Source organism: Musca domestica, unplaced genomic scaffold (genome assembly GCF_030504385.1).
Source record: "Musca domestica strain aabys unplaced genomic scaffold, Musca_domestica.polishedcontigs.V.1.1 55, whole genome shotgun sequence".
Classification (NCBI taxonomy): domain Eukaryota; kingdom Metazoa; phylum Arthropoda; class Insecta; order Diptera; family Muscidae; genus Musca; species Musca domestica.
Window position 1 is genome coordinate 1,302,441 of NW_026712355.1, and position 14,128 is coordinate 1,316,568.

The following is a 14,128-nucleotide window of genomic DNA, read 5'->3' on the forward strand; positions in this document are numbered from 1 at the left end:
CGAAGACGGCTTGGTGTTTCGACAAAAGCAGGATACATAAAGACGCCGTAAACAAAATTGAGCAAGCTGAGACACAAATAACTAAAAAAAATCTTGAAATTAAAGTTTTACTGAATAAATTTAAATAAAAATGTCTGTACAAACATACGGTGATAAACCAGTGGCTTTTCAGCTGGAGGAGGGTGGAGAATACTATTATGTCGGTTCTGAAGTCGGAAATTACTTGAGGCTATTTCGTGGTATTCTATACAAAAAATATCCCGGCATGACTCGTATTGTTTTGTCAAATGAGGAACGCAAAAGACTGGCAGATTCAGGATTGAGTCCTCATATCTTGGCAAGCTCTGTTTCATTGCTGAGGGCATGCGAGGTAGATGACATTATTGCGGGAAATGATGAAAAGTAAGTAACTATTTACAATGTCTTATGTGTCACACTAAAATCAACTTTTTTAGGTATCGTGCTATTTCCGTCAACACATCTGATGCACCATTGCCCCGTGAAAGTAAATCCAAGAAACAACCACAATATGTACCCACTATGCCAAACTCATCTCACTTGGATGCTGTTCCCCAGGCAACACCGATAAATCGTAATCGGGTCCACACCAAGAAGATTCGAACATTCCCAATATGCTTTGACGACACCGATCCCACCGCCAATTTGGAAAATGCCGCCCAGAAGGAATGTTTGGTTCCCATTCGTCTGGACATGGAATTGGAAGGGCAAAAGCTTCGTGACACATTTACGTGGAATAAAAATGAAAGTATGATTACGCCCGAACAATTTGCTGAAGTGTTGTGCGATGATTTGGATTTAAATCCCATACCATTTGTACCGGCTATTTCTCAGGCCATACGACAACAGATCGAGGCATTTCCCAGTGATCCACCCATCATTGAAGAAGGTTCAGATCAACGAGTTATTGTTAAACTTAACATACATGTTGGTAACACATCTCTAGTTGATCAAGTTGAGTGGGATATGTCCGAGAAAAATAACAATCCTGAGGAATTTGCCATCAAGTTGTGTGCCGAGCTAGGGCTGGGTGGAGAATTCGTCACTGCAATTGCATATAGTATTCGTGGTCAATTGTCCTGGCATTGTCGCACATATGCCTTTAGCGAGGCCCCGCTCTCTACCATTGATGTACCCTTCCGTAATCCAAGTGATGCCGATGCTTGGGCACCATTCCTGGAGACATTGACAGATGCCGAGATGGAAAAGAAGATACGCGATCAAGACAGAAACACCAGACGCATGCGTCGTTTGGCCAACACAACAACCGGATGGTGAATTGTTTATTGAAATACCTCGTATGACATGCTTTTTAAACAAGTCCAAGGGCTGATTATCGAATCCGTAAAGGAGAAATATTTAATAGCTAAGAAAATGATTTCTCTGATAATACATTTTTATATCCCACTCATTACTATACCCATTGGCTAAAATATATGTATGTCTTAAAATAAGAATATCTGTTTTAAAGATTTTTTATTATTTGTATATGTATATATTTTTTTCTTATCAATAAATTATAAGACATCAATTACGGCCGAAGTTTTTAACTCTTAACGTAAACATTAAACTAGAAATTACATATTTACTTAACTGTCTGCATTGCTCTCTCCACGATCTTGATCCTGATCACCATCATAGAATTCATTTTTAGGTTCAACCATTTTATCTTCCTCTGCTTGGGTTGTCCGAACATCAGGATCTTCTTTCTCTTCTTTTATGTTGCGCAACTCCTCCATATCGACTACATCGGGCGGTACCTGAATCATTTGTACACTTGGGGAATTTTGACACATTTTAAGATTTTCATAAACATGTTTTACAATCGCCTCCAAGTATTGTTTGGAATTTGCATTTTCTTGTCGGGAATTCACATCCGGATGCAATGAAAAGTCTGGTGCAAAGAATTCCAAATATTCTGTCATGGGTAATTCGTTGCTTATCGGTTCGTCTACCAACAATGAGGTTTCATGCGTCCAACACCGGGCAACGTTGCGAAGTGTATAGCCGCCACCACCAACAACCAAAGTTGGAACATTAAATGTCTTGACAAATTCAACACATGCTCCATGTCCCCGTGTACTTAAAGAGAAACAACCTAAACGATCCCCAGCCAATGAATCAGCGCCACATTGTAAAACAATTGCGGTGGGTCTATAGAAATCCATAACTGCGGATATAATTGGTTTGAACACCTGAAAATAGCTTTGATCGTCTATTCCCTCTTTCAGGGGCACATTTACACTATAATATCGTCCTGATTCGGAACCAATTTCGTACATATCTCCCGTTCCGGGAAAGAAATAGTTGCCATATTTATGGAATGAAACAGTCATTACACGATCGGTGAGGTAGAACGCCTCTTGTACTCCATCGCCGTGATGTACATCTATGTCAATGTAAAGAACACGTGGATTATACTTTAGAAGTTCCAATATTCCAATTACTATATCATTAACATAACAGAATCCTGAGGCTTCAAATTTCTTGGCGTGATGCAAACCGCCCGACCAGTTGATGCAAATGTCGCTATGATTGTGATTAAGTTTCTGGGCACCCTCTAAGGATGCACCCGTGTACATTGAACAGAACTCGAAGAGACCATCGAACACGGGACAGTCTTCGCCCACACTAAAGTGAGACAAGTATTTCGTGTAGCCAACCGCTGGAAATATATTTTCGGTAAAAAGAAAGTTTCAATCAATAATGCAACAATACTTACAATTACAGTGGATATTTTGAGGCGTAACCTGTTGTAAGAATTCTATATACTCCTCACTGTGGAATCTTAACATGTCCTGTGCACTGGCCCTAAAAATGAAAAAAAAAAATGGAAATTTGTATAACAAAGAAAGCGTTTTGGGAAAATCAATATTTTTATTTAGAAACTGGGTTTCTTCTAACAACTATCCGGTATATATTTATATTTATTGGAAATGATTTTCCTGAAATCTTATTCCACACTTACTTGTAGGGTCGATATATTTTCATTTTCTTGTGCAGCCCGTAGTTCATAACCAAACTATGTGTCACCGAGAGTCGATGTGGTTTCATTGGATGTCCTGGGCCATAGTGGAAATTTCCCACATCGGGATTATAAAAATAGGAAACACGTCTTTTGCTAGCGCTTGTCATATTTGTCCCAGTCTCCAATCAATCCAGTCAATGTTTCTTCGAAACTCTTTATTCGTACTCCGACAATTTTTGTTTTATAAACAATATAATGACCAAAACTATAACAATCAGAAGTAAGCGGCGTGTAAGGGAGAAATCCAAATCATTCATAATAGGGGGACACGGACACAAATATATTTTACTTTTTTAAATTTGAAAGGGCATTGATTTTTTATTTATTTACGCGAATGAATCTACTACAAACAAAGCAAATATAAACGCGTTCCAAACAACTGGGTTTCACCAGACAACAGAGCCGCATGATTTTCCGGCTTATTACCAAGTACTAGTAATCGGCGGCGTGGGGATCTTTTGCATGATGGCGGTGGAATTTCGGTCCAACATGGAGAATAATAATATTAAGCTGCCAATAATATTTCAATAATTTATATAGAATTGTTTCTTTCAACGCATTACCAGAAGTAGCATTTGATTGTCTTTAATCTGGCTTAGTTTTACACTCTAACCGGCCTTCTGTGAAAGGAAACAAGGGGCGTTGTTACACAACAGCTGCAGCTTTGTCACTTAAAGAACTCTGACGCCGTTATAAAATTTGGATTGGCAAATCCAAACAATTTTATTCTGTTTGAACAACAAGTAAATAGATTTACAAACATCAATTTGCTTAAGAAAAATGAAATTAACAACCGACAAAAAAATAAAAGTTGTATCCAGCATAATTGCAATAATATCTGTTTTAAAAAAAAGAAGAAAACAACCGAAAATTAAAATGAAAAGGATTCGCAAAGTATGGAGTCATGATTGGCTTCTACAAAGGGATTATGGACTGGGGCTCGCTTCAATGGTTATTGACGAAATGCGTTTGGAAGACCCGGATGCGTTTAACGATTTCGCAAGAATGACATGGCCGACCTTCTCCGAATTACTGGAAAAAGTGTCCCCTATAATTATTTATTTATTTATTTATTTATTTCAAAAAATCAATACATAGAAAGCTTCCTAGCCAATTATACATGTATTGGAGATTACTATAAAAATAAATGCTAATACTGTGGTAGTAATTATCATAATAATACAAAAACAGTTTGTTTACTTTTAATAGCTAAAAAATTCAATGAACAAGAATAAACGGCTCCCCAGCCATATGAATATTGAAAGTTAAATAAATGTTACAAGATTTAGGTCCTATAGCAAAGACATATGTAAATGAAAACAAAAAGACTTATAAATTATGTCCACTATTTACAAAACTTTTCAACTTTTTTTTGAAGGTGAAGTAGGAAAACGAGAACCTTCTCAAAGGAGTTGGTAAAGGGTTCCATACTCTGTAGACCCGCACAAAGAATGAGTGTTCGAAAAAGGCATTATTTACTAAGGGAACATCAATTTGTGTGTTACGCGCTGAATTAATAAATGAAAACTGAGTTACTAGTATTTCAGGTTGCTGATATTTAACAAGTTTGTAGAAATGCAAAACAATCCTTTGCTTTACAAAATTTGGAAAAGTACATCCAAGGAAATCTTCCGTTGCCTCCAGCGTACGTACGTGATCGTAAACACGAATTTGGTAAACATATCTAACAATTCTTCGAACAAACCGTTCAATTATATTCAAATTATATCCCCAAGTTCCAGAGTAAACTTCAATTCCGTAGTTAACCAAGGACATCAATAACGAATGTGCTAATTGTTTTCTCACAGCAATTGGTGTATACTCTTTTAGGCTATAAAGTCTTCTCAAGATAAGACACACTTTTCTTGATATATCATCAATATGGTCACTGAAATCCAACTTAGAATCAACATTAATGCCAAGACATTTCATAGACTCCACCGTTTGAATAAGTGTGGAACCAATTTTAATATTAGGACAAGAAGAACCATGTCTACGTGTATGCAACAGCATTGCCTTTGTTTTAAGAGGATTTATATCCAACTTATTTAGTGACAGCAAGTTAGAAACATGATGGAGATGGGAATTTATTTCAAGATCCGAGTCATACGACTTAAATAAAAGGAAGATGTCATCCGCAAAAACATAAGGTTCACAGATCCGACTTTCTAAGGCAGCAATTATATCATTAACGTAAGAAAGAAAGAGAATAGGGCCTAGAATAGATCCCTGAGGCACACCAGACGTCACAAAGCCAATAGAAGATTTGATATTATTAGAAGAAACATACTGTCTTCGATCAGAAAGATATGAATAAATTAACCGACACGCTGTTTTAGAAAACTTACAGTGGTCACGAAGTTTTTCAAGTAAGATGCGGTGATTAACTCGATCAAATGCCTTAGTTACATCCAACGAAACAAGCAAACAGCTAGGATGAACGTTTAAATGTCTTCTAATAGAATCAGTAATTGAAAGCAAAGCTGATGTTGTATTATGGTTTTTTCGAAAAGCAAACTGAAATGGGCTAAAAAATGAGATTTGACGATAATGCTCCAGAATTTGCTCCTTCATCACATTTTCAAGGATTTTGGAAACAGAAGGTAATATGGAAATCGGCCTAAAACTCCCAATTGAGTTATGACAATCCTTGGGTATGGGGATTATTTTTCCAAGTTTCCAAGCATCTGGAAAACTAGAGACGGTTAGAACAGTATTTAATATATGCATTAAGGAACTAGATATTGCTGGAAAAATCTGTTTAATGAATTTGATTGGTATTGAATCATATCCTAGCGAGTTTGATTTAATGGAATTAAGAGAAGATAAGAGTTCATACTCAGTAATTGGATGAAAAGAAAACGAATCGGCGTCATCAACAAAACTATCAAAATCAAAAGACAAATTATCAGATGGACACATATTACTCAGGAAGTTATTCGCTAAAGTCTCAACTTCATTCACATCAATTTCAATGTTCTCACGACCAATACAACCTAGTCGACGGACTTTTTTCCACATTTGAGAACCATTTACATTTGCAAAATAACTTTTTCCAAATTGAAACCGCACTTTTCTTATAATTCCTTTTGTTCTATTTCTTAAACGCTTATATGTCTTCCAATTCTCATCTATTGGATTTCTAAGGAAAACAGAATATGCTCTATCTCTTTCAATCCTCGCCTGTATTATATCTTGGGAATTCATCCAAGACTGATGATTTGAATTTGCTTTAATTCGTGCAGTTGGAACATAAGAGTGGAGTAAATTAATAAGGTTATTTAAAATTGATAACTTGCAATCAATATCATGAACATCATAAATCAAACGCAAATCAAATTCATTTACTACCTCTAAGTAATCATCAATTTTAAACTTGTTGTAATCTTTAAATTCAATCCATTCTTCCCCCGGTTGACATTTAAAATGAAGAGAGAGTAATATAAGACTGTGGTTTGAGGAAAAAAATGGGTATTGAATCTGACTTTTGTGGGCAACATAAGAAGGCTGACTTGTAAGAAACAAATCTAACAACGAAGTTGTTTTCGTGGGATGATTTATATGCGTTGGTAACGAATTATGAATGTAATGAAGACCACATCTATTCACCAGCGAGCGGAAATTATTGGATTTATTAGCATCGAATAAGTTATAATTAAAGTCTCCCATTACAACAATATTTGAGAACTTGTCAAAGATATCCGAATGCATATCCTCAAAAACATCGATAGCTCCAGTTGGCAAATAAACAATTCCTAAAATAAATGAAGATTCAACCCCAAAAATTTCCACAAACAAGGACTCACAAACACCATACTGCATACCCCTAAAAATCACCCTATGACGTAAATTCCTTAATATATATAAGCATACACCGCCACCTCTAAGAGAACAACGATCATTTCTAATTAGGTTATAATTTACGAGATCCAACAAACTTGAGTAAATATTAGGTTTAAACCAAGTCTCAGATATTCCCAAAATATCCAATCCACAATCATCAAAAATATTTTTAAACTCTTCCAACTTAGAATTGGAGGTTGAAGGGCACAAACTTTGTGCATTTACATGACCAATATTAAGATTCCGACAAAAAGAAGAAGTAAAGTTTTTCAGTATAGTATTATCAGTTGCTACAGGGCCCAGATTAATATTATAACTCATCAAAAAGGCAGCAATATTCATATATTTGGGGGAACCAAGTTATAAAAACTATATAAAAAATATTTAGGATTTTATAAAATATTTTCAATGTGAAAAAATTTAATTCATTAACTGTGGTATAACCACTTAATAAAGACAGTTAATTGTATTAACCATGATAACAATTAATTCAAAAAAGTTTGAGATAAAAAAATAAAAAGCAAGGTTATAGATTACATTGATTACTTTTGAAGAATTCAACACATTCACGAAAATTCAAAATTTTTGAAACATTATTTGGCATTATAAATTTTACTGTAAGTATTTCTCGATTTATAAGGCTAAAACCAGTAATTTTATTTTCTCTTTTTAGTTTTATACAAATTTTCCAAATTTTATTGGCCAAAGTAGAATAATTATCATTAAGATAAACACGGGAGCCATCAGATCCACCAATCACATCGGATACTTTAATTGACTTTGACTTGTAGTAAACACGCATCACCTCATCTCGCTGTACAATGTTCTTAAATTTAACTAAGATTGAACGACGCTTCCTGATATACAAAGCACTATCAATAAGGTTCGGAGCAATATCCACCTTGAGCAAACTACAAATGTTAACAGCAACATCATTTAATTTTTCAAGATCACCAGGAAGTCCAGAAACAATAATGTCAGCTCGGTTTAATCTGTGTTGAAGGCAATGATTTTGGAGCTCAAGTTCCATGAATTTATTTTTATAAACTGCATCATGAGAGTCAACAAGATCTTTGCACTTCTGGACCTCAACCCTCATCTCTTCGAGACCATTTGTTAAATCGGATCGTATTTCAGTCGCAAGGCACTCAAACTTGCTTTTAATTTCACTCTGATCTTGTCTAACAACACTCATGTCACTGGCAAGTGAATTTATAGATGCTCTTAAATTAGCAAACTGTGCTCTCATTTCGTTCTTGAATGCATCATCAGAGTTATCAGCAGGATTTTCCACACAGTTTACACATTTATATTCCAGGCTTTTATTTTTGGACAGCATACTAAAAACAGTCTTCGAAATGTTTTCACAGTCTGCATGAAACCATATGTTACATTTGCAACAGAGTACGCAATTTGTGTCTGTTGTTTCAGCACTGCATATTCCACAAGGGTGGCCCATTTGGGAAAACAAATTTGCAAATATTTAGTTTGGCAGAAGAATGTGCAAATAATAAAGCGATACCAAAAATTATTTGTGGATTTGTAAACGCAGAAAATAGCTCCAAGTAAAAAAAATTATTATCCTCAGCTTGCAGGTATTGATGTTATTTTTAAACGTTTTGCCGGTATGTATTGTTTATCTTTTGGTAGCTTGATGGATTTTGACGGCAAAATAACAAACAAAGACGCAGTTAGTCTTACCAAAAATTAACGGCGTAAGAAATTAACGGCGTAAAAAGTTATCGACGTCAATTTAACGGCGTAACCAAAATTTAAACGGCGTATAATTTTAATTCGAATTGACGGCTTCAAAAACAGCACTACAGGTTGTCAGCAACAACAACTACCGTATAATATACGACGACACCATCACAACAACAAAATGCACAAAAAGCGATTTGCAAAAAGCAAAAATAATTTGATCTGCTATTGATAAAAATAGGCGGCGTCACATCAAAACTTCATATGCCCGTAATGCAAGAGTCACTTTTCCACACAATTTAAGCACAATCAGTTTACTCTTTCATTTAAAAGTTTATTTTTTACGATTTTTAATTTAGAGGTTGCTTTTTGCACTTCTACCACAGCACAGCGTTGCCACTCTTACCAAGCAAAATACTTTAATGCGGGAATCGATCTCGAGCAGTGCAAGGTAAGGTATCTGCATTTGGAAATAATATTGCTAGCTATTGACACATATCTTCGTTCATTCATTCAGATTGCTTTTGACCATACGGCATTTAGCAACTGGAGAAAACTACACACAATTGGCCTATGGATTTCGCATCTCCAAGGCTGCTATTTCTATAATTGTTCCGGAAACTATTAATGCTCTTTATTGGGTGTTAAAAGACGAATTCTTTAAGGTATGTATCTGCAAGTCTTAAAAATCCGATGATTACAATAATAACTTATTAAGGTACCGCGCACTGCAGACGAATGGAAAATAATAGCCAATGATTTTGAGAAGAAATGGAATTTTCCCTTTTGTTTGGGTGCCTTAGGTAATATTGAAATGTATTAACAATATATATTAGTTTCTAATTAATTTTCATCCATTTCAAGATGGCAAACATATTGCAATCAAGAACAAAGCTGACTACGGATCATTATATTACAATTACAGGGGATTCCATAGTGTAATATTCACGGCTGTTGTGGACGCAAATTACAATTTTTTGCACATAAATATTGCTTCCAACGAAAGGGCAAATGATACTGCCATTTTCACGGAGTCATTTTGTGATGAGATACCGAAAAACATCTATGATTTTCCACCTGATGATTATTTGGAAGGCAGCAAAAAGAAAGTTCCTTTTGTTTTCGTTGCGGATGATGCTTTCCAGTTATCGCCAAGGGTACTGAAACCGTATGAGAAGAGGTTATCAAATGCCAATAAAATATTTAATAATAGATTAAACCGTGCACGAAGTGTGGCTGAAAACGCTATAGGAATGTTGGCAAATAAATTTCAAATAATTCAAAAAGAATTAGACTTGCCTATTGACAGAGTAGAAAAATTGGTATTGGCATCGTGCGCTTTACACAATTTTATTCTGCAACGTGATGGGTTGGATTCACAGCTCATTGAGAGCTGGCGTGAAGAAGTAAGCCTGACTGATCTTCAGAGATGCCAAAGTAATCGTTCAAGGGATGAGGGGAGAATGGTGCGCAACACGTTTGCTGAATATTTCAATAAACAGAATGATACAGTACAATAATTACAGCTTTTATTTAATGTGATATCGAGGATGGTTAGTTATTACTCCTTCTTATGTTGGAGTGGGAAAGAGTTTTTTTTAATTATTAGAATAAAACAAATACAATGAATTTTAACTAAGATTAGATAATAACTTTATTTTTACAATGTTTATTATAAAAGGTATGAAGTAATTGTAAGTACTTACAATGTTATTTATGAAATGTAATTATATTTATTTATAATTATAAGCACATATGTATACTTATACAATAGGTTTGTTAATAAAATAATATGAAATTCTTTTTGTATATTAAAACATATACATCATAAATTACTAGTATAAAAATTCCATTCTAAAGTTTCAATTCAAAATGGAAGGCCATAAATATGCATGTATTGGGTCTTCAGTATCAACTAGAATAAAAACATTAATGTCAAAAGGGTCTTGAAAGAGCTACACACATATCTATTTCTTCCTTTAAAAATTTTATAATTTTTACAAGTTTTTTATTAAAAAAAAAACATATAAAAATGCCGGAGCATGGAAACAGTTATGGAAATCTAACAACTTTTACACCAGTAATTTCCAAGAGTTAAAAACAATTTTGTACTTATTTTGAAACATTTAAAGGGTATTACCGAAATAATTATGCCGAAGAAATATCAGAATCGTCCATTTTTTTCAACAGCTGCCGCTGTTTTCTTTTTGCTTCGAAAAGCGATAGCGTAATGGTCTCTATAAATTCATCCCTAATATTTTCACTTTTTATTGATGCCAGTTCTGCTTTTATAAAATTACAAAAGGCCTCATTTCTGTCATGGCTAACCGAACTATTGTCAGTTTTCAAATCGTTTAATATATTTACCGCCGCCTCAAGTACATCGTCTTCTTTACTAATGTTGTGATTTGGCTCTGCTATGGTATCTTCCAGTTTAATTCTTTTTGCAGGTTGAGTTGAGGGATATACATCATTATCAGCGTGTTGCGACGACTCACACGAGTCCTCAAGCTGTGAAGTGTTTTGTTCCTATAGATGTTAAGAGATGTAATGCATTTTATTTTTATTAAATAGGCTTAAATAAATACATACATAAAAATTGTACATATCTTTTCTACTTTTGACAAAGTCTTGCAAAAAAGACATCTCGCTAAACCAATACGCATTGGGGACATACGCATCTTCTGAGCCAAATCTTTTCATCTCCTTACTTTTGGCTAGCTCTCGGGTATACTGTCCACGTAAGTACTGCATTTTATTCTGTGTGGGGAAAAACGGATTAATTGTAATTGGTTTACGTTTATTTTTTATATTGGGGAAACCCCCTAATAAACAAGGATGGGATTTTTGGGTTATTCCACAAGATTGTATCTAAAATAGGATAATATAGGGTGAGATGAAAAAACTGCAACCAACTTCAGACTGCTATCATTTCTAAGCCATAAATCCGACAGCTGTTAAAATTATTCCAGTGACCGCTCATTTTATTGTTTACAAGCGTACAAAAGCATTTTGGAAAGTGACAACATAGACCTAGCGTCTCATGTCACTTTAAAACTCCACCCCGAAACACGGTGAAATTGACATATGGTAACATATGTTTGAAGGAGAAGAAGAAGAAGGAAAGCATTTTGGTGAGAATTTTCCCGAAAAAAAAGTTGTTCGTGATGGATGGTGTGGGCCGCCATAACAGCCGATGGTCGCTCTCCACTCGTATTAATCGACCGTGCAATCAGAATAAATGCCGAATATTATCGCGAAAATATTCTGGAGGGTGTATTAAAGCCTTGGACACGCAAACATTTTGGCCGGAGACCAACAGGACTCAGCACGCGCCACCCAAGAATGGTTACAAAATGAGGTCCCTCGCTTCATATCCAGCACACAATGGCCACCAAAATCTACGGACACCAATCCGTTGAACTATTGTGTCTGGAGTATTTTGGAAAGCAAAGCACTAAAAAATACCAAAGTGTCGATCACCTCAAGCCTACACTTCGCCGGGAATGGACCAAAATACCGCAGAGCAGCACTCGGACAGCGTGTGACGGTTTCATTGGCCGTTTGAAGGTCATAATTCGTGCCAAAGGTGACCAATTCGAACAGATCTAAACTTATTCTAAAATTTGGTGCTATTTCACATTTTTTGCTTTCGTTGAATAAAATTTAAAAAAAAAAAATGTAAAAATGATGGCATTTGACTATGTCGCAGATTTTTTATCACACCCTGTAGATACATCAAACCCCAATAAACTTAAGTATTGGCGTGTGGCTTATTCGCATTGAGTCAATATCCTAAAAGAATAACTATATATTCAAGGTAGACTTTTCTAAAACCCCCAACCAGTTTGGTGTCAATTTTTCTTCATCGGATGCTAAGTCAAAAATCAAATCTCTGTCTTAACGGTTTTTGGATTTTGAATTAGCCTCCTCTTTCTCGCCGATTTCAAGTAACAACTCTTTAAAATCCACCAAATGCATTCTTTGACTTGTGCCACACATACCTTTACATCATTAGGTCCAATAGTATCGTTGTATATTTTCAATTTATCTGCAATCGCACTGAAAGCCGAATATCTGGAATGTTTGTTGTGGTAAAATTTATTCTTTGGATTGTAGAGACACTCGTAAGATTGCCACAAGTAAATCATGTCCAGAACTGCTTCTTTTGTCCATTCCAACTGAAAAATAACATCATAATTATTTATTACATTAAACAACTGCCTGAATATACCTCATACCTTTGTATTTTCGATATCCATTGTATTTTGTTTATCGTATTTCTTTAAGTAAGCAATTTTGATTTGAGTTTATTCACTTTGCGGTAAATGTTCAGACAAATTGAGTGCGTTAAGTCGTTATCAGACAAAATGGGTTTTACATATGTACCAATGTGTTGTCACTTTTACCATGTATATGTATTTCCGTGTGTATGTCAACTTTGCATTTTACATATGATTCATAATTGTTGCTTTCACACACTTGCATATGTTTTTTTCTTTGTTTCCTTTTGATCGCGTTTAGATTTTATTGTGTTTTATAAACAATTAATATTTTTTATAAATGGAATTTTACCGCAAATTTATTTTTTTTTTTTATTTTTACACAACAAACAAACAACACTTTTGATTAAATTATATTTTTTTTCTAATAAATGAGCAGGGCTCACTGTGATCGAAAAATTACGTATGTTCTTTGCTCATGTATTTCACAGCTGAAATGGCGTCCAAATTTGACATTACATATGGAAAAACCTGTCGTCTGACATGTTTCAAATAAAACTATAGTTGTCTTTTTCTAACATGCAGTGATATCATAAAGATGTGATACTCTCTTGAAGGTGCTATGTTAATGTATGTAATGTCAAATTTTCAGTTATAAAATACATGAATGTAGTACATATGTACTCTTTCGATCACGGATTGCCGTATTTTCATGGGAAAAATATAATTTAAAAAACAGTTGACTTTTGCTCTGTTCCAGAAATTCAAGAATGTTTAAGGTTTTTGCTATCACGATATTGAAAAAAAAATTCATAGGTAGTAGATTCCTGCAGATTCTGGTCACATGTTTAGCAAAATTTAAATACAGGGTGAGATGAAAAAACAGCAACCAATTTCAGACTGTTGTCATTTCTAAGCTACTCGCCCGACAGCTGTTAAAATTATTCCAGTGACAGCTCATTATATTGTTTACAAGCGAACAAAAGTATTTTGATGAGAACTTCCCAGAAAAAAAGTTATTCGCGATGGAATTCAGGCGTTATAGTGTGATTTCTTTATATTTGGCTGGAAAACCACAAGTGGCTATCGTTAGAGCACTCCAGCATTTAAATGTGAATAAATTTTTTTGTGTCTCGTACCATCGCTCGTTACCGTGATACTGGTAGCGTAGCCCGACGTCAAGGAAGTGGACGGAAGAAAACAGCAACATCAGCTGAAATAGTTCGAAAAGTAAAGAAGCGACTTAATCGAAACCCGCGTTGCAGTGGCCGAAAAATGGCTCGTGAGCTGAACATATCGCAATATTCCATTCGGC

At 34.9% G+C, this 14,128-nt stretch overlaps 4 protein-coding genes across 5 annotated transcripts; 2 read left to right on the plus strand and 2 right to left on the minus strand.

Annotated features, from left to right (window-relative positions):
- Positions 1-13: 13 nt before the first annotated feature.
- On the plus strand, positions 14-1,549 carry LOC131805437 (SWI/SNF-related matrix-associated actin-dependent regulator of chromatin subfamily B member 1-like). The gene is made up of 2 exons (XM_059128586.1): positions 14-402; positions 456-1,549. The coding sequence occupies exons 1-2, from the start codon at positions 131-133 to the stop codon at positions 1,294-1,296; spliced, it is 1,113 nt and encodes a 370-aa protein (XP_058984569.1). The 5' UTR covers positions 14-130; the 3' UTR covers positions 1,297-1,549.
- LOC131805435 (histone deacetylase 3-like) lies at positions 1,478-3,502 on the minus strand. The gene is made up of 3 exons (XM_059128583.1): positions 2,987-3,502; positions 2,741-2,829; positions 1,478-2,683 (listed from the first exon to the last, which is right to left on the minus strand). Exons 1-3 carry the CDS (start codon positions 3,151-3,153, stop codon positions 1,608-1,610), a joined length of 1,332 nt encoding a protein of 443 aa, XP_058984566.1. The 5' UTR covers positions 3,154-3,502; the 3' UTR covers positions 1,478-1,607.
- A 180-nt stretch (positions 3,503-3,682) lies between these two features.
- On the plus strand, positions 3,683-10,246 carry LOC131805436 (putative nuclease HARBI1). 2 transcript variants are annotated; one of them, XM_059128584.1, is made up of 5 exons: positions 3,683-4,100; positions 8,993-9,041; positions 9,108-9,255; positions 9,309-9,393; positions 9,455-10,246. In XM_059128584.1, exons 1-5 carry the CDS (start codon positions 3,827-3,829, stop codon positions 10,108-10,110), a joined length of 1,212 nt encoding a protein of 403 aa, XP_058984567.1. In that variant the 5' UTR covers positions 3,683-3,826; the 3' UTR covers positions 10,111-10,246. The 2 variants fall into 2 exon arrangements, with proteins under 2 accessions (XP_058984567.1, XP_058984568.1); XM_059128585.1 differs by lacking the exon at positions 3,683-4,100 and having other exon boundaries at positions 8,741-9,041.
- Positions 10,247-10,604: 358 nt separating this feature from the next.
- On the minus strand, positions 10,605-13,200 carry LOC131805440 (uncharacterized). Its single transcript, XM_059128588.1, has 4 exons — positions 12,832-13,200; positions 12,595-12,771; positions 11,183-11,350; positions 10,605-11,119 (listed from the first exon to the last, which is right to left on the minus strand). The coding sequence occupies exons 1-4, from the start codon at positions 12,850-12,852 to the stop codon at positions 10,739-10,741; spliced, it is 747 nt and encodes a 248-aa protein (XP_058984571.1). The 5' UTR covers positions 12,853-13,200; the 3' UTR covers positions 10,605-10,738.
- Between the last annotated feature and the right edge of the window lie 928 nt (positions 13,201-14,128).

Bases quoted from the DNA above. Each gene is read 5' to 3' on its own strand.
- LOC131805440 (XM_059128588.1), bottom strand. From the start codon at position 12,852: ATGGATATCGAAAATACAAAG. The intron at 12,772-12,831 runs GTATGAGGTATA...GTTATTTTTCAG, and splicing joins TGGATATCGAAAATACAAAG to TTGGAATGGACAAAAGAAGC. The intron at 11,351-12,594 runs GTATGTGTGGCA...TTCCCCACACAG, and splicing joins TTGGACCTAATGATGTAAAG to AATAAAATGCAGTACTTACG.
- LOC131805436 (XM_059128584.1), top strand. From the start codon at position 3,827: ATGAAATTAACAACCGACAAAAAAATAAAAGTTGTATCCAGCATAATT. The intron at 9,042-9,107 runs GTAAGGTATCTG...TCATTCATTCAG, and splicing joins TCGATCTCGAGCAGTGCAAG to ATTGCTTTTGACCATACGGC. The intron at 9,394-9,454 runs GTAATATTGAAA...ATCCATTTCAAG, and splicing joins CTTTTGTTTGGGTGCCTTAG to ATGGCAAACATATTGCAATC.
- LOC131805437 (XM_059128586.1), top strand. From the start codon at position 131: ATGTCTGTACAAACATACGGTGATAAACCAGTGGCTTTTCAGCTGGAG. The intron at 403-455 runs GTAAGTAACTAT...CAACTTTTTTAG, and splicing joins ATTGCGGGAAATGATGAAAA to GTATCGTGCTATTTCCGTCA.
- LOC131805435 (XM_059128583.1), bottom strand. From the start codon at position 3,153: ATGACAAGCGCTAGCAAAAGACGTGTTTCCTATTTTTATAATCCCGAT. The intron at 2,830-2,986 runs GTAAGTGTGGAA...TTTCATTTTTAG, and splicing joins AAAATATATCGACCCTACAA to GGCCAGTGCACAGGACATGT. The intron at 2,684-2,740 runs GTAAGTATTGTT...ATATATTTCCAG, and splicing joins TCAAAATATCCACTGTAATT to CGGTTGGCTACACGAAATAC.